Below are 19413 nucleotides of genomic sequence, written 5' to 3' on the forward strand. Positions count from 1 at the left end.
TAGATACCATCTTATTTTTGCTTTTTAAAATATTCAAGTTATACTAAAATTTTTGTAAAATAATAAGTTGTGAACTATAACAGATAAACACTGTGAGTTTATCATGTGGTGGTCTGGTCCAGAAAATTTCTCGGAGATACTTTATATCACTTTTTGAGATGTGATAGTTTCATATAGGAAGAAAGGAAGAAGGGATAAAATGGTATTTGGGAGAGTATTCCTTGAAAATACAGAAATGTTTAATATTTACATAAATTTATTCATGTTTAAATTTTAGATTTTAACACCTTTCTTACTGAGAAGACTAAAATCTGATGTTGCCCTTGAAGTTCCTCCTAAACGAGAAGTAGTTGTTTATGCACCACTTTCAAAGAAACAAGAGATCTTTTACACAGCCATTGTGAACCGTACAATTGCAAACATGTTTGGATCCAGTGAGGTAGAGTGTGGACTTGAAATAACCTGTAAATGACAGTTGGCATAGAAAATTTTCATGGTTCATTTCAGTCTTAATATAAGGCTCATCGCCTGTTTTCATGACTTTTTACTATAAGGCTCATTACCTGTTTTCATGACTTGTTGAGGGTGAATTTCTAATTGGAGTATAAGGCATCAGGCCAATAGCAAAAACTATCTAAAGTTCAGGTGATGGTTTCTGCAATAACTGCTCTATAGTCATCTGAAATACTGTGTGGGGATGAACTTGAAAATAAATTTGAACAAGCACACAGTATACTAAGGCTTGCCAACTAGACCAGTCACCTCAAATATATAATCCCTTTACAGGAGATTGGTGGTAGCCAAAAACTTTAATAAAATCCTCTATCTGAAAGAAACATCTCTTTTAGTCAGCCATCATATTATAAGAAATTGAATTGGAATGTGATTATCTTACAACTGGAGATCAGGAGACCCTTAAATTTTAAGATGTCCAGATTTTTGACTGTTTGCCATGGACCTATGTCTTTCTTTTTAAAGCACTTAGGGTTATGCATCTTTGTTTTGTACAGTCATTAGACCATTTTTATTTTAATTGAAGGAATCTCTGGCTTTTTAGCTGTTAGAAAATTAAACTAGTTGTCTATTGGGAGGAATTTCATTGCTGTATTATACCAATCCAAAGAAGTACCCTCTGTAATGATACACAGGGTTTTATTTCAGCCCAAACCTATTACATTCCTTTATATAAATTCAGAAGTTTTATCTATCATTTTTTTCCATTGTGATATGAATGCATTAACTCTGAAAGTAGATATGGGCATCAGTGTTAAAATAATGAAATCTCACAGGAAGACATTTACATTTGGCTATAGTTTATGGATCTTTGGTTTTGCACCTTTGAAAATTATGAAACTCAGTGATGAAAGACAGAAGTTTTTTTTTAATATCTTAAAACACTTCATGCATAAAAATATTATGCCCTACTTTGTATATATGTACATATAGAATTTAAGGGTATGCTTTTTAAACTTATTTCTTTAATTTATTCTATTACAGAAAGAAACAGTTGAGCTGAGTCCCACTGGACGACCAAAACGCCGAACTAGAAAGTCAGTAGATTACAGCAAAATAGATGATTTCCCTAATGAATTAGAAAAACTGATCAGCCAAATACAGCCAGAGGTAGACCGAGAAAGGTGTGAGTTTAAAAATAGATTTTTTAAAAGTATTCTTTAAACTGTATTTTTTTTTTTTAATTTCTTGTATTCATGGATTATACATTTTGGGCAGAACTATTGTGGAAACAAGTGTCCCTATAGAATCTGAAGTTAATCTGAAGTTGCAGAATATAATGATGCTACTTCGAAAATGCTGTAACCATCCATATTTGATTGAGTACCCTATAGATCCAGTTACACAAGAGTTTAAGGTAAATACTATTTAATAATATACTATTTTGATTTCTGACTTTTTATGTCGTGTAAAAGTGTCATTTTGTTATTATTTGCAGTAAATACTTTGCTGTTTGTCATGAAGATTGTAATCCTTTTAGTAAGTAGAGATGATAGTCTTCTACCTCCAAATAAAGGTTGTTTTCTATATGTAAGCTAATATTTTATTTATATGTTTTATATAAATAGCTAAGAATCCCCCTAAATTTAGAGTGACATTAGAAATATAAGTCTTTTTAGTAACCAGTTGGTTTCTACTCCATGTTTTACTTACTGTCTGTTTTAGAGGTTATTGTCACCTTTTCAGTATTCCTTTAGTTAGCATTCAGCTTGTCAGTCAGTCTGACGGCTCATTGCTTAAATTTCAACAAGTAGCCACAAAACAGAACAAAAGGTTGATGTTGAGTTGCAGACTCCCAGATCAAATGAATGAAATTGGTCTCTTGGGTGGTTGATGGGAAGACAACATATATTAAGTGACATCTGTTCTCAGTGACTCTAAATAACCCTATTTTAGAGTAAGTTCCTCATCCTTGGCATATTGATATTTGGGGCCAGATAATTCTTTGTTAAGGAGATACTGTCTTGTTGTCCAGCATCTGTAGCCTTTAGCCACCAGATGCCACAGTAATTCCCCTCTCCCGGCTGTGTCAACCTCAAGTATATTTCAGGCACTGCCCAGTATACCCTGGGGTGGAGGGCAAATTTGCCCCAATTAAGAACGACTGCTTTAAAGCTTTTCATTGAACAAGGAAGAAGATAATCTCTGGAGGGTATTGGTGTTTCATCAGATTAATTTCATCTTTGATACTTAGGTTACTTACAAGCTCTTACACTTTCTTTCATTTCTTCTAAGAATTTTGGCAGTGACTTTCATACACATTTGGTTGAAAGTGTACTCAGTTATAAAGAATAAACCTCAACATTAAGTTGAATTTAATGTTTTATTATACAGACTTTTGGGGTGAGGGGTGGGGAGGATAGATTTTAAACTATAGTTTGTATTTTGTGAGATTGTTGATTTTAAATTCTAGAGTATATCTTTCCTTGAGAACTATCTCCTGATAAAAATCAAATAACAAAGTTGGTTTAAAAGGTGGGACTTATTTGTCTTTGAAAACTTAAACCTGTAAACATGGTTTTTATTTTGACAAAAACAGATTATTACTTGTGACTATTTTTTCTGTTGTTTTTTTTTTTTTTCCTTTCTTTGCTCAAGGTTGATGAAGAGCTGGTAATAAATTCTGGGAAATTCTTAATTTTGGATCGAATGCTGCCAGAACTAAAAACTAGAGGTCACAAGGTATGATACTTTTGATTGGGTTTTTGGCTATATAATTATTTTTTGTTAGTAAGTATAGATACTAAAGTATATTTAAATTTCAGGTGCTGCTTTTTTCACAAATGACAAGAATGTTGGACATTTTGATGGATTACTGTCACTTTAGAAATTTCAACTTTAGTAGGCTTGATGGATCCATGTCATATTCAGAGAGAGAAAAAAATGTAAGACTGCTTATGTCATACATACTTAATTCTTTGTAACTTCTTTCTTGATTTCTGAAGTAATGGTCAGTAGACCTAGGGACTTCCTGGTGGTGCAGTGGTTAAGACTGTGCTTCTGCTGCAGAGGGCACAAGGTTGGGTCTTTGGCTGAGCAACTGGGATCCCACATGCCCTGTGGCACAACCAAAAAATAAAAATAAAAAGACTTACATCTTAGGACCTCTGGCTTATTACCACAACCTGGGCGATAGGCATGATTATTTCGTTTCATGGGAGATGAATCTGATAGTTTTATCTCTTTTCCACCAAATTGGTCTTTTCAACTTTATGGCTTCTGCTGCTACTGCTAAGTCGCTTCAGGGGCTGTCAGTATTTATTTATCCCACATCAGAAGTCCTGTAGATGCTTGAGAACTATACCCAGCTTGAAGAATGCTGGCTTATTATATCCCATGGCACACCACTGCCTTCCCCCTCCTTTGCTGATAAACAGATGGTGATAAGGTAGCTACTTACTAGTCAGTTTTATCCACATTCCAGGAAGGAACAGTTTCTTTCTTAATTCCTTATGTTTACATCCCTTTTGCTTTTAGATACACAGCTTCAACACAGATCCAGATGTGTTTATCTTTTTAGTGAGTACCCGAGCTGGTGGCCTGGGCATTAATTTGACTGCAGCAGATACTGTTATCATTTATGATAGTGATTGGGTAAGTTGGAAATGTAGCAGTAGATTGTATTTCCATTCTAATCTTTCATTGTATATTTTGCAATTTCATTTACCTGTTTTGAAAACATATCCACTATAAGATGAGAATCATTGCTTTGTGAAGTGTTCTGTGTGTAAAGACTTAAACGTATTTTATTACTGAAGTAACGCTTAGAAGCCTAAATTGAGTTAAGGCACTGTTTAAAAGATTCTGGTTGGATCATCCTATTGACTCTACCCACGTAGTATGAGTTTAACTAATTTTAACCTTAAACTGTTAAATGTTTTTCTTTTTAACTTTTAAGAACCCCCAGTCTGATCTTCAGGCCCAGGATAGATGTCATAGAATTGGTCAGACAAGGCCAGTTGTTGTATATCGTCTTGTTACAGCAAATACTATTGATCAGAAAATTGTGGAAAGAGCAGCTGCTAAAAGAAAACTGGAAAAGTTGATCATCCACAAAAGTAAATAATATTTTGTAGTACTTTTTTGCTTCAGTTGTCTATTGTGTGTTGTGAGTTTTGTTGTTGTTGTTAACTTTCTTTATAAAAGAAATCAGTGTAGGATTTAAATAGGCAGTGGGGAATTTGAAGCTATATGTACTTTTAAAGTATCTTATCTTAAAGTCTGAAGTCTGTCATGGCGCTTTGACATGATGTTATTGATTATTCTCTTTTTTCATTAAAAAAAAGTTTTATTGAAGTATAGTTGATTTCTAATATTATGTTTCAGGTATATAGCATAGTAATTCACAATTTTTATATATTTTACTCCATTTAAAGTTACTGAAAAATAGTGACTTTACTGCCCCTTCCCTTGTCCCCACTAACCACTGGTTCTCTATATCTGTGAGTCTGTTTTCTTGTTTGATTTTTTGGATTCCACATGTAAGTTTTAGCATACAGTATTTGTCTTTCTGTCCTTTTTCACTAATCATAATACCCTCTAGGTTCATCCATGCTTCAAATGGCAGAATTTCTTTTTTTTTATGATAACTGATACTCCATTTTGTACCCTTCCTTATCCATTCATCAGTTGAACACTTCGGTTGCTTCCATACTTGGCTATCATAAATAATGTTCCTATGAACATTGGGATGCATGCATCTTTTCAAATTAGTATTTTTGTTTTCTTCAGATACATACCCAGGAATAGAATTGCTGGATCATATGGTATTGTGTTGGCCAAAGAGTTCATTCTGGTTTTTCTGTAACTATCTTACAGGATGGGATGGATTAAGAGATTAGGACTGACATATATACACTATTATGTATATAGGTAACTAATGAGAACTGACTGTCTAACTCTGGGAACTCTACTTAGTGCTATGTGGTACCCTAAATGGGAAGGAAATCCAAAAAAGGGGGGATATATGTATACATACAGCTGATTGACCTTGCTGTACAGCAAAAACTAACACAACATTATAAAGTAACTTTAATAATTGATAATTGAAATCGCTCAGTCATGTCTGACTCTTTGCGACCCCGGGGACTGTAGCCCACCAGGCTTCTCCATCCATGGGATTCTCCAGGCAAGAATACTGGAGTGGGTTACCATTTCCTTCTCCAGGGGATCTTCCCGACCCAGGGATTGAACCCGGGTCTCCCGCATTGGAGGCAGATGCTTTAACCTCTGAGTCTATACTCCAATTTAAAAAAGGAAGATTAAAGGTATATTGAAGTAGTGCTACAATAAAATTCCTTACTTTGCCGAGCCCCCACTATTTAAAAAATATTTGATTCCAGTATACCCTTTTCATAGTTTTATTAATAGAATATTAAAAACACAGCAATTTTTTACCTAGAAAAGATTCTGAGAAATAGGGAAAGTGGTGTGGGTGAGGCATTGGCATTTTATGTTCTGTTCCCTGAGAGTCCTTGGAGATAAAATTCTCTTTGGGCAAATGACTTACTTGGTGGCTGCCTTACAAAAAATTGAAAATCATCTTATGTACATTTTGAAGCATAGAGAAATCATAATAATGTTGAAAATCACTAACAATTTATGCTGCTTTTCTACTCACAAAAACTTTCTCCATTGTATTTGATTTTGAGAGAAATAATGGATTAGGATTTAGACATCTTTAATTTGACTTGATGGAGCATTCAGATTGTAGTTAGAATTTCTGTTGAAGGAAGAAGGTACTTGGTCCAAGTAAGATTTTGTGCAGATTAAAGTTTTTTCACCTACGCTGCTTTTAGGGATTTGAATGATGAAATAAATTGTATTTTGTTTATTGAATTTGGTTTAAATGGTGTGTGCTGTGTGCTTTAGTTGCTCAGTTTTGTCCGAATTTTTGTGACCCCATGAACTGTACAGGCTAGGTTCCTCTGTTCATGGGGATTCTCCAGGCAAGAATACTGGATGGGTTCCCACGCCCTCCTCCAGGGGACCTTCCCAACCAAGGGATCGAACCCAGGTCTCCCTCATTACAGGTGAATTCTTTACCAACTGAGCCACCAGGGAAGCCCAAGAATACTGGAGTGGGTAGCCTATCCCTTCTCGAGGGGAACTTCCCAACCCAGAAATCAAACCGGGGTCTCCTGCATTGCAGGTGGATTCTTTACCAGCTAAGCTACCAGGGGATTTTAAATTAGGTACAGTTTATAGTTTTATTTTCCCAAGTTTTATTTTTAGTAATTTTAGAGATTAATTTCTGAGAACAAGGTGAAAATAATTTTTTAAATGCTGGCAATATTTTATTGAGGTGTAATACACATACAGTAAAATCCCAAGCTAAGTGTATGGCTTGATGCCTCCAACAAGTTATACTCAAATAATTGTCATCCATATCAAGGTAACATTTCTGTTTTCCAAGAAAGTTTCCCTTTCCAGTATTTCCCAGACTCTTGCTCCTTACTAGAAGGCAGTCACTATTCCAGTTTTTGTCACATGGGTTAGTTTTTCCTTTAACTTCACACTGGATTCATTTGTACATATTCTTCTTTTGCCTAAGCTACTTATATATGATGTATTTTGAGATTCATCTCTGTTGTTGTGTTAGAAGATTGTGATTTTTTTTTAACTGCAAAATAATTAATCCATTCTTTTGTTGATTGATGTTTGGTTTACAGATTTTGGTTCTTACGAATAAGGTCCTTTTGTTACAACTATTAATGAACATACGTATTTATTTGTGCTTTGTCTTTGGGTGGGTATATGTTTACCTATAGAAAACTACCAGACTTTCCCCAAGTGGACATACCGTTTTACTCCCACCTGCAAAGTATGAGAACTGCAATTGCTTTTCTTTTTTTACCAACACTGGGTTTGTCTGTCCTTTTTATTTAATGTAGGGTATTCTGATTGGTTTGTAATGTGTTATATTTTGGTTTTAAAAGCAATTTTGAGTGTTTTTAATTTTTTGTAAATTTTTTCCAGATCATTTCAAAGGTGGTCAATCTGGATTAAATCAATCTAAGAACTTTTTAGACCCTAAGGAATTAATGGAATTATTAAAATCAAGAGATTATGAAAGGTGAGGTTGTTTTTACTTTAGAAAAATATAATTCATAGTTTTGATTTATCCTATAGACCTGAATATTTTGTTTTCCTATAGGGAAGTAAAAGGATCAAGAGAGAAAGTCATTAGTGATAAAGATCTGGAGTTGCTGTTAGATCGAAGTGATCTTCTTGGTAAGTATCTCTTATGGTTTTACTTACTATTTCTATGGAAGCTTTGAAACATATACGTAAGTAGAGAGAAGTACAATATACCCCTGTGTATAACGCATTCTGCCCTAATAGTTTACAACATTTAGCCAATTTTGTTTCATTGCCATTTTCTTCAATCAGAATGTTAAATTTATGCCATAGCCACTTTTAGGCATCTTTTATTGAGAAGAACATGTTTTTAAATATCGTCACTATGTCATTATTACACTTGAGAGAATTGGCCCTAAAACTTTAATAGCAGCTAATACCCAGTTCATATCCAAATTTTTCCACTTGTCCCAGTCTTTTTACAGTTTGAATCAGGATCCAAATTCCATTGTTCTTGCTATCTTTTTTCTTCTCTATCACTTTCCTCCTCACTTTTGTTATTCCATGCTGTCGATTTGTTGGAGAAACTGGGTTATTTCAGTGAAACGACCTGCATTCCAGAATTGACCAACTTCTTCCTATCATTGTTCTTTGACTTGTTCCTCAATCTACTTATTTTCTGTGAAGTGGCAAATAGCTGTGAAAATAACTCTACTGGCTTAATAAGATCCAAGTTCTGTATTTTAGGAATACCAGTGCTTTGTTCTCATTTTAAATCATATAAAGAGATGCTTCATGTCTGGGTTTCTTATTTTTAGTTAGCTAAGATTAAGATTAATCAGCTGATTCAGGCTGATTCTCATTTAGTGTTCTGTTCTTCTATTTAACCTGACTTTTTAGCATTTATTTATTATGGTTTAGAACCATTTTTTTGAGCATTACAAAACGCTGATTTTCTTATTCTGTCATTGCTTTATTAGCTGGAATTAGTCTATTATAACTTTCCCATATAAATTATTTGGTTACTCTGAGATACAATCTACATAAAGCAAGGTAGGGCTTCCCTGGTAAGTCAGTTGGTAAAGAATCTGCCTGTAGTACAGGAGACCCGGGTTTGATCCCTGGGTCAGGAAGATCTCCTGGAGAAGGAAATGGCAACCCACTCTAGTAATCTTACCTGGAAAATCCTATGGGGGAGCCTGGCTGGCTGCAGTCCACAGGGCTGCAAGATAAATTGCTTCTTTTATGTATAAATTGTAAGAATAATGAGTCGATGCCTACAAATGGTGATCATAAGTTATTTTGAATACAAATAAATATTTAAAACTCATCCTTTCCTACTCATTCTGTACCATGGGTATCTATGCTTTTGATTATTTATGTATATTATTTCTCCAGAGTGGAAATAAATAATGGTATCTTTTCCTAATTGTGTTTAGCAGTGTTACATTAGTAGCTTGCTATTGGTGATGGCAGGCATAGAAACAGGAAAAGGTAAACTACAGCCCTTTTTGGGGAATAGGGAGTCTGTTAAAAACCAGCACACCACGGGGTATAGCGTCATGATATCTTCAACTTAGTTTCAAATAGCTCTTCTAAAATTCGTCATCTTACTGAATTGAGAGAATTCTTTATATATTCTGGACACAAATCCTTTATCAGATACGTGGTTTGCACATATTTTCTCCCAGTCTGTAGTTTATCTTTGTACTTCCTTTGTGTCTCTTAAAGAGCAGAAGGAAAAATTTTGATGAAGTTACATTTATCTTTTTATTGTTATTACTCACAATTTTGGTGTTGTATCTAATCTTTGCCTAGTAAAGTTGTGATTTTTTTTTTCCTTCTTTTTAACTAAAAAAAATTTTTTGGCCACACCACATGGCATGTGGGATCTGGTTTCCTGACCGGGGACTAAACCACACCCCTTGCACTGTTGTGTGGAGTCTTAATCACTGGACCACTAGGGAAGTCTGATGTTTTATAGTCTCATATTTGAGTTAATTTTTATGTAGGGTATAAGGTAAGGGTCTTAATTCATTTTTTTGCACGTTGTCCAAAAAAACTGTCTCTGCACAATTTATTGAAGATTATTCTTTCCCTTTTGAATTGCTTTGGCACCTTGGTTGGAAATCTGTTGATCATAAATGTGAAGGGTTTTTTCTATACTCTCAGTTCTCTCCTACTCCTGTTCATCTGTTTGTTAATCCTGTGCCAGTACCACACTGTCTTGATTTTTGTTTCATGGTGAGTTTTGGAATTGTGAAGAGTGAATCCTCCAGTTTTGTTCCTCTTTTTCAAGTTGGTTTTAGCTGTTCTGAGTTCTTTGCATGTTTATGTGAATTTTAATTTTCATATAGTACAGGAAAAATGAGATAAAGATAAACCATTATGGCCAAATCTTAAATATATTCTCAAATAAACAGCAGTAGCATAGAAGGCATACAAGGACAGGGTAACATCTGAAAATATTAATTGACATTAACTGAATAAAAAAGAACTAGATTCTGAAAACCCACTTGACGTACCATCATAATCAACCTCATAATTCTTAAATATGATAAAGAAAATGTTCTTAATCTGAAAAAATGCATTCATTTAGTAAATTACTATGAAAATCAAGAACAGTTGAGTGTAACAGCTGTCACTCCCACTGTACATTATAAAACATAATGCAGTGTACAGGAAAGTCTCAACTAATGCTATAAGATAATAAAAATAGGAATAATTAGTTTCATTAAAGTGCTTTTGCAGGTGGTATAATTATCTCCATAGAAAATCTGAGGGAATCTAAAAGTTAGAATCCAAAAAGTTGGCTATAAATTAATAGTATATGTATTAGCAGTAATTATTTAGAAAATAGATGTTTACAACAGCTACTAAACTAACATACCTAGAATTAAATATAATAATTTCTTTAAGACCTTTATAGAGAAGCTATGAAACATCCAAGGACAATAAGAGAAGGACTGAATACATGACAAATTTAACTGTATTTATGGATACGATTAACTTGTATTCTTTACATTAATCTTCTAGTTAAAATCCATAATATTATGGCTTTTTTAAGAGCTTTGACAGGCTGTTTTTAAAATTAATATGGAATGGTAAAGGACCAAGAGCCAAGACAATTTTGAAGAACAACAGAATACTTTATATCAGGTACTAAGATTCAATTTAAAAATTATAATAATTAAGACTGTTGAATTAACATATAAGATAAATTTACTGCTGATGTGGCAAATCCAGAAAGTCATCCAAACTTCCATGGAAAAATCAATAAATGATAAATGTCATTTCAAACCAGAGAGGGGAAATTCCTGTTATTCCTTGCAGATACTGCAGGCTGGGTTCCAGAGCACTGAAATAAGCAGATCACACATTTAAAACAATTTTTTTCAGTGCTTATGAAAGTTATGTCTGCACTATAAAGTAGTCTGTGTGAAATAACAGTGTCTAAAAAAAATGCTAACCATTATCTGAGCCTTCAGCAAGTCATAATCTTTTTGGTGGAGGGTTTAAAACATTGTGAGAATTAACCAAAATTAAGACAGACATGAAGTGAGCAAAAAATGGTTCTGATATGCTTGCTCAACATAGGGTTGCAACAAACCTTCAATTTGTAAAAAATGTAATATCTGCAAAGCACAGTATCAACCATGGTAAATCTCATCATATTCAAGAATAAATTCTAGATAAATTAAGTCATCAAAACTTTAAAAGCAAAACATTTAACTTAAAAAATAGGGAAATATCTGTAGGGTTTTAGGATAGGAAAAGAATTCTTAAATAGGATACAGAACTCTCAAACTAAATGAACAGATTAATAGATTTTATTAAAGGCTTCTGTAAAAACAATACCATAAACAGGTAAATGACAAACCACAAATATCTGCAGTACATAGCAAACAGGAAATGATTACCATACATAAATAAATATCAAGAAAACTGAACAACTTAAGAGCAAACAGTTACCAGGAATGAAAGAAACAACCATTGAACATAGAAAGATGCTTCAATCAAAAAATGGGCCAAAGAACTAAATAGACATTTCTCCAAAGAAGACATACAGATGGCTAACAAACACATGAAAAGATTCTCAACATCACTCATTATCAGAGAAATTAAAATCAAAACCACTGTGAGCTACCATTTCACGCCAGTCAGAATGGCTGCAATCCATAAGTCTACAAGGAATAAATGCTGGAGAGGGTGTGGAGAGAAGGGAACTCTCTTGCACTGTTGGTGGGAATGCAAACTAGTACAGCCACTATGGAGAACAGTGTGGAGATTCCTTAAAAAACTGGAAATAGAACTGCCTTATGATCCAGCAATCCCACTGCTGGGCATACACACTGAGGAAACCAGAAGGGAAAGAGACACGTGTACCCCAATGTTCATCGCAGCACTGTTTATAATAGCCAGGACATGGAAGCAATGTAGATGCCCATCAGCAGATGAATGGATAAAGAAAGCAGTGGTACATATACACAATGGAGTATTACTCAGCCATTAAAAAGAATACATTTGAATCAGTTCTAATGAGATGGATGAAACTGGAGCCTATTATACAGAGTGAAGTAAGCCAGAAAGAAAAACACCAATACAGTATACTAACGCATATATATGGAATTTAGAAAGATGGAAACAATAACCCTGTGTACGAGACAGCAAAAGAGACACCGATGTATAGATCAGTCTTATGGACTCTGTGGGAGAGGGAGAGAGTGGGGAGATTTGGGAAAATAGCATTGAAACATGTATAATACCATGTATGAAACGAGTCACCACTCCACGTTCGATGCACGGTACTGGATGCTTGGGGCTGGTGCACTGGGACGACCCAGAGGGAGGGGAGGGGAGGGAGGAGGGTGGAGGGTTCAGGATGGGAAACGCGGGTATACCTGTGGCGGATTCATTTCGATATTTGGCAAAACTAATACAATATTGTAAAGTTTAAAAATAAAATAAAATTAAAAAAAAAAAAGAAAGATGCTTCAGTCTCCCTAGAAATCCGAGAATGCAGATTAAACCAGAAGTAATTTCATTTCAATAGCTATCATGTTGACAAAAATATAAAGATTTCAAATTAGCTATGGGAGTATAAAGATACATTTTCATGGTATTTTGCATTCCTACTTTTAAACTAACCATAATTGGGCTTTAAAAAAAAATACATGTATATATCTCTCTCTCTCTCTGAGAATATAATTCACATTGGTGTTTATTGCTAGGTGTATCTTAAATTCAGCAGAAGTGATTTTGATTAGCAAACTGGTGTTTCAGTTTGTTCCCTGGAGGCCAGTTCTCGTTTTAATAAAAGATTTCTTTTTAAGTTCTTACACTTTTTTTTTAAATACCTGTTTGTTTATTTTTCTCTTAGATCAAATGAATGCCTCAGGACCAGTTAAAGAGAAGATGGGGATTTTCAAGATACTAGAAAATTCTGAAGATTCTAGTTCTGAATGTTTGTTTTAAATTGGAGCTAAAAGAATGTCTTCAAAAAGTTCTTGTTCACATCTAGTGATCTGTATTGGTGTTAAAATCCACATTTTTCACTCTACTTTGATTATATCAGTTTACATAATATAACTGTACCATTGCATAATTTTTGAACCTTATTAAGAGCAAATACATATATTAAGAGTAAATTTAGGTTTTCAGTTAATTTTTCAGGTTCAGTAGTACTTTTGGGTACAGGATGATGTGTACTTAACCACTGCCAGATTTATACAGTCTTCCTGTGGAAGTTTAATGTTTTTCCCCCACCCTCCTTTTTAGCAGCACAGTTCATGGGTTTTTGGTACTTCAGTTATGGAGTAGACTTTGGATGGGGGAAAGACTGGGATGATTCTGTCCATTGTTTAAATAAGGAACGGTTTGAGTTTTAGGGTCTATTTCTATAAAATGGTTTGCCAAATAAATATTTGTTATAAGATCTCATCAGGTTATTTTTTCAGATAAATAATGGCTCAGGTGAAATAACACCAAAAGTCTTGACTGCTGTTTCGATTTATCAGTACTTTACACGTATGTCATATATATAAAGATTTCAACTGGACACTGGGTCAGTGCAGAGAAGGCTTTGGAAGAAATTACAGGTCCTTGACAGAAGAAATTGGTTCTAGAAATTGGACGTGGCAGGGTACCATGCAAAACAGGAACAGAAAAAGAGAGAAGAGACCCTGAAAATTATAGCAGGGAGGGGTTAAAATAAGACTTAGGAATATAAGTAACACAGGATCCGTAACAGAGGAGCATAGAGGCCAAGGTGGGAATCATTTAGTCCCTGTATGTACACGAAACTGAGGACGAGAGATACTGAATGCTGCCTGAAGCACACATTTCTGTGAAGGTGGTTACTCTTAGTGCCATGTATATTCCAATGGAGATCAGATTCTCTTTGCTTTAGGGCAATGGAAGCTAGGTAGGACTCAGAAGAAAAACTATTTTGAGAGAATATTCAGCCAAAGTCTGTTCTAAAGAACAGACAACAGAGTGGATTTTCTTCAAAGTGGAAATGTTTACCAGTCTCTGACGAACTATCATCATACTCCATTCTCCAACATTCATCTCAAATGATTATTTCATTTGAGTTTATCTCTGTCCTCATATTTCTGCTACTTCCTCCCTCTGGTCTTGCTCCCTTATCCTCACAGAAAATAATCAGAAAAGAACTTCTAAATGTTGCCACCATTGCATCTGAAACCTACCAGCACCTGCGCCCATGTATCCTTTCCTGTATGGATGTAGTCTGTCTTAGCTAGAGCCAACAGAAATGCCCCATTTCTTGTTTTACAGCAAACTCCTTGAAAAGTCTATATTCACTGTTGACTTGTTTCACTTCCATTTTTTTTTCCTGAATCCATTCTGTTCAGATTTTTTAAGTCTCCAGTGACCTCTGAGTCATTTTGAGTCTGACCTCAAAGATCATTTACTTGATCTTTCAGAAGCATGTCATATAGATGTTTAATTTCCACTAACCAGTTTCTGTAGTTCCCAAGTTTTTAGCAGACAAATTTGTCTGGTTCTTCCTACTTCTCTGGCTCTTTCTCAGTTTCCTTTGCTATTTATTTGACTCATTAGAATCTCCCAAGAGAACTTGGGACTCCCTTGATGGCTTGTTGTTTTAAATACCAACTATGTATTAAATGGGTTTCCCTGGTGGGCCTGCAATGTGGGAGACCTGGTTTCAATCCCTGGGTTGAGAATATCCCCTGGAGGAGGGCATGGCAACCCACTCCAGTATTCTTGCCTAGAGCATCACTATATAAGGAGCCTGGTGGACTACAGTCCATGAGGTCATAGAGTTGAACACGACTGAGTGACTAAGCACAGCACATGTGTTAACCAACTTTGTAGTGGTGACTCCGATTTATGTCTCCAGCCAGAATCTTCTGAACTCGCTTCCAACTGCCTACTTCACATTTTTACTTGGTTGCCTGATAAACTCCCAATCTGAACTTCATGAACTTGTTATCCAGCCTCTTAAAAATACTGCCATTCATGTTATTTTTCAGCTTCTGAAACCCTGTATTGTCTCTTGTGTTCTCTATTTTGAGATTTTAATGACAAATCATTTTACTGTGACTTTAGTTTCCAGATTTTAGTTTATGGGGCAAGGGGAACAGATGTATTCATTCCATGGTATTGAAACATGTTCCCTGCTTCATCTGTAGGAAAAGGTATTCTCAAACCAGGACTTGTCTTCCATCACTTGGTCAAACTGCCATGAAAAATAGTTCATTAGCTTTAATATTCAGTGAGTCATTCTGTATTATGAGGCAGATGCTGAATGTACTGGGAGGTATAGTGAAAGTGGTACTTGAACATTTCCAGGCAAACACGTTTGATGGAATTTTTCAGTAATAGCAATTTGAGTTGTTTAGTCTTAGAACTTTGAAGTAATATATTATGAAAAGCCTGAAATGCAATAATATTTGTATTCAAAACATGAAATAAGTGCTTCTAGCTTTAAATTCTATACTCTTTCAAAACTTAGTTTTGGTTTTGAGCTTTTTAACTTAATGCTACTTAAGTTTTTATGATTCTATTTGCTGTATTAGTACATCTTCACAAATAACATACTATGTATTAATACTTTACCATCAATTGTGGTTATAAAAATCAAGCCCAAGGAATCCTACTTCTGAGTAAAGTTGAAGATATCTTTTTGGTCTTTATTTCTTTGGAATCACTGTTATCACTGGTTTATAACTGCTACATTCAGAGAAGAGGTAACTTAAAATCTAGGGGAGCTTGTCTATTACATACATTTTACATCCCTAATTTAGATAATGGTTTTAATCCTAAACGGATTTGATTAAAAGATAAATTTTTAAAGTGAATTATAAAAACAAATTTTTACTTTTTCTCAGAATTTTATTTTTGACTTTAGAAGTGGCAAACCAAGTTTAAAATACCACACATTGTAATTAGTCCTGTGGTACACACCTGAGACATGAGTTTGACAACAGTGCCAAGCAAATGACAGCCAGATGCAAGAGAAATGCTGGCTTCTAGGTGTTACTTGGTACCAATATAATTTAAAAGTGTTAATGCTTATAGGTACCTGTACTTGATGGTATGGTAGTTGGTCATTGATATGATTTTTTTAATCTCTTCCTGTGAGATCAGTCCTGGGTGTTCATTGGAAGGACTAATGCTGAAGCTGAAACTCTAGTACTTTGGCCACCTCATGCGAAGAGCTGACTTACTGGAAAAGACTCTGATGCTGGGAGGGATTGGGGGCAGGAGGAGAAGGGAACGACAGAGGATAAGATGGCTGGATGGCATCACTGACTCGATGGACGTGAGTCTGAGTGAACTCCGGGAGTTGGTGATGGACAGGGAGGCCTGGTGTGCTGCGATTCATGGGTTTGCAAAGAGTCGGACATGACTGAGTGACTGAACTGAACTGTGTCAGCTATTTTAGATTCTTCTGTCATTGTAATATTTGCTTAAAAATCACCATCTGAAGGTCTTTGGGGGTGGGGGGGGGATCATGTCAGCTGTTACTCTTCTCTGCAGTATTTCAGGATGTTTACAAAATAACTAATGTATGCCTGCTTCTTTGTTTTCAGTACTGGGCATCCACACCTACACAATTAACATGCTCAGATGAAGATTTCATTTCTTAGTTTTAAAGTTACTTAAATATAAAATAGTTATTACAGAGGCATACCAAGTTTCATTTTTACTTTTTATTGTGATATAACATCTCAATAAAGAAATCTTATGCTCAGTTTGGTGTATCCACTGTGTAGGTACCATCCAGATTAAGATGGGGTCTTTCTTTTCAGAAGGCTGTCTGGCCTCCCCTACCCCAAAGTAACCACTCTTCTAATTTTCATCATCATAGACTAGTTCTACACAGCAAAATCTATGACAGCTATGCAAATTAATCAGGTTTGGGAAATGTTAACATTTCTCAGTACCCATGAAAACCTTTGGTGAGAAGAGCAATTACACAGGTTTCTTGTCCTTTCCTCTTACTCTGTAACTATTTGCTACTGCATTTTTGAGTAAGGATTTTAGTTGCTGCTGTCACTACCAATACTAAGTATTTCTCTGGATACCTGAAAGATATGAGATGAATATCATCTTAATTTTCATTAAAATGAGATTGCTGACATGACTACCTGTACTGGGGAACCAGGCACAGACTCATTTGGGAGTGTGGGGTCCAGGAGTCTTTTTTCACTTTACCCTGTTTATCTCATCACCAAGGTTCTATCTGCTATGTTCCTATTTTTTTTCCCTCCATCTTCCAATGAATTATCTTTAAACAGTACTAGGGTGCATGATGAGAGATACTAGAATATGGTACTATTTGGTACATGACAGGTTTAATCTTCTCATGGGACAGAATGGAAGCTCAAGTTCTGAGTGGATCTGAAGACAGGTACCAGCAGTGACAGAGGGAATCAAAATTAATAGTTAATCGACTTGTTACTTACTGTTTGGACTTGCTCAGTCACATTCCTCACTCAGATGTGTGAGTGGTTGGCTCCTTGGCATTCAGCTGTCAGGCTTACATTTCACTTAAGAATGTTCATAATCGCCCTTGTTTTTCAGCCCCCGAAGAGCCACACTCTTGCCAATCTTAAGCCTCTCATCATCTCAAGATTGGTTACTTAATCTGTTTTCTTGATTGTGTAAGAGAGCGTATTGGAAACATGCAGCAGGAATAAAGTTAGAAGAATCCACCAAACACACTGGATAAAGAAAGACATTTGTATTAATGAAAAACCTCTTATTGAATTGGCTTATTTAGTGCTAAACAGAATAGAGGGCTTCCCTGGTAGCTCGGCTGGTAAAGAATCAGCCTGCAATGCGGGAAGACCTGGGTTCAATCTCTGGGTTAGGAAGATTCCCTGGAGGAGGGCATGGCAGCCCTCCAGTATTCTTGCCTGGAGAATCCCCATGGACAAGGAGCCTGGTGGGCTATATAGTCCATGGGGGATGCAAAGAGTTGGACATGACTGAAGACTAACTACAGTAACACACCAAACAGAACAGATAAGAAAAACTACTCAGATTCATTAATATCAAAGGCAAAGAGACTCTTCCAAAACCAGATCACCCACAAAGATACAAAGATCAGGTAGACAGCAGATGTGTTATTTTAATAGTAAGACTAAAAATTTCAATGTGCTGAAGAAAAAAAATCCCAACCGAGAATCACATCTATTTAAATATGAGGGAACAGTGGTGAAGATACTTAAAGTTATACAAGTTTTGCTATGCAAAAAGATACAAGGTGACTGGCCCAACCCTGTACAACAGCCTAATGGAGAATCCACATTTCTGACATGGCTCTTTTTTTTTTTTTGATCATGCTGGGTAGCATCTGGGATCTTGGTTCCCAGACCAGGAATGGAACCCATGCCCACTGCAGTATAAGCATGGAATCTTATCCACTGGACCACCAGGAGAGTCCCTGACATGGCTCTTTAGTACCTCACTGAAGTGAAGTGAAAATCACTCAGTCGTGTCTGACTCTTTGTGACCCCATGGACTATACAGTCCATGATTCTCCAGACCAGAATACTGGAGTGGGTAGGCTTTCCCTTCTGCAGAGGATCTTCCCAACCCAGGGACTGAACCCAGATCTCCCGCAATGCAGGCAGATTCTTTACCAGCTGAGCCACAAGGGAAGCTATACCTCACTGAGGATCACCCTAGTTCAGTAGGTTCAAAATGTAGGCCATTAAAAAAAATTATTGAGGTACAGTTGATTTATCAAAAACGTGAACAACCCAATCAAAAAAGTGGGCAGAAGATCTAAATAGACCATTTCTCCAAAGAAGACATATAGATGGCCAAAAGGCCCATGAAAAAATACTAAACATCATCAATTAAAGAAATGCAAATCAAAACTGCAATGAGATGTCACCTTCAGTCAGAATCATCAAATGTCTACAAATAATAAATGCCGAAGAGAGTGTGGATATAAAGGAACCCTCCTACAGACTGTTGGTGGGAACGTCAATTGGTACAGAATAGAGGATAGTAGGGAGGTTCCCCAAAACATTAAAAATAGAGCTACCCTATGATCCTGCCATCCCACTCCTGGGCACATCTCCAGAAAAAAACTATAACTTGAAAAGATACATGCACTCTCTGTTCAGGACTATTTACTATAGCCAAGACCTAAATGTCCATCAACAGATGAATGGATAAAGAAGATGTTATGGGTAAAGGATACTGTGTACATAATGCATTTCATGCAGTGTCTGTTAATGTTCAATAAATGACAGTTTCCATTATCACCATCAGTACTACATTTTATTTTTATTAACAACAATTTCAGTAATGATA

At 35.6% G+C, this 19413-nt stretch overlaps 1 protein-coding gene across 2 annotated transcripts in view; it reads left to right on the forward strand.

The window, feature by feature from the left end:
* HELLS (helicase, lymphoid specific) overlaps positions 1 to 15962 on the forward strand; it is a 41888-nt gene extending 25926 nt beyond the window's left edge. For both annotated transcript variants that reach the window (XM_061402846.1, XM_061402845.1), the window contains 10 exons: positions 278 to 439; positions 1498 to 1637; positions 1732 to 1870; positions 3112 to 3195; positions 3279 to 3398; positions 3991 to 4107; positions 4412 to 4571; positions 7492 to 7588; positions 7670 to 7746; positions 12974 to 15962. In XM_061402846.1, the coding sequence (XP_061258830.1) occupies positions 278 to 439; positions 1498 to 1637; positions 1732 to 1870; positions 3112 to 3195; positions 3279 to 3398; positions 3991 to 4107; positions 4412 to 4571; positions 7492 to 7588; positions 7670 to 7746; positions 12974 to 13068 (1191 nt within the window). In that variant the 3' untranslated portion in view covers positions 13069 to 15962. The remainder of the gene's footprint in view (positions 1 to 277; positions 440 to 1497; positions 1638 to 1731; positions 1871 to 3111; positions 3196 to 3278; positions 3399 to 3990; positions 4108 to 4411; positions 4572 to 7491; positions 7589 to 7669; positions 7747 to 12973) is intronic.
* The last annotated feature ends 3451 nt before the right edge of the window (positions 15963 to 19413 follow it).

The sequence above is a fragment of the Bos javanicus genome, chromosome 26, assembly GCF_032452875.1.
Source record: "Bos javanicus breed banteng chromosome 26, ARS-OSU_banteng_1.0, whole genome shotgun sequence".
Taxonomy (NCBI): domain Eukaryota; kingdom Metazoa; phylum Chordata; class Mammalia; order Artiodactyla; family Bovidae; genus Bos; species Bos javanicus.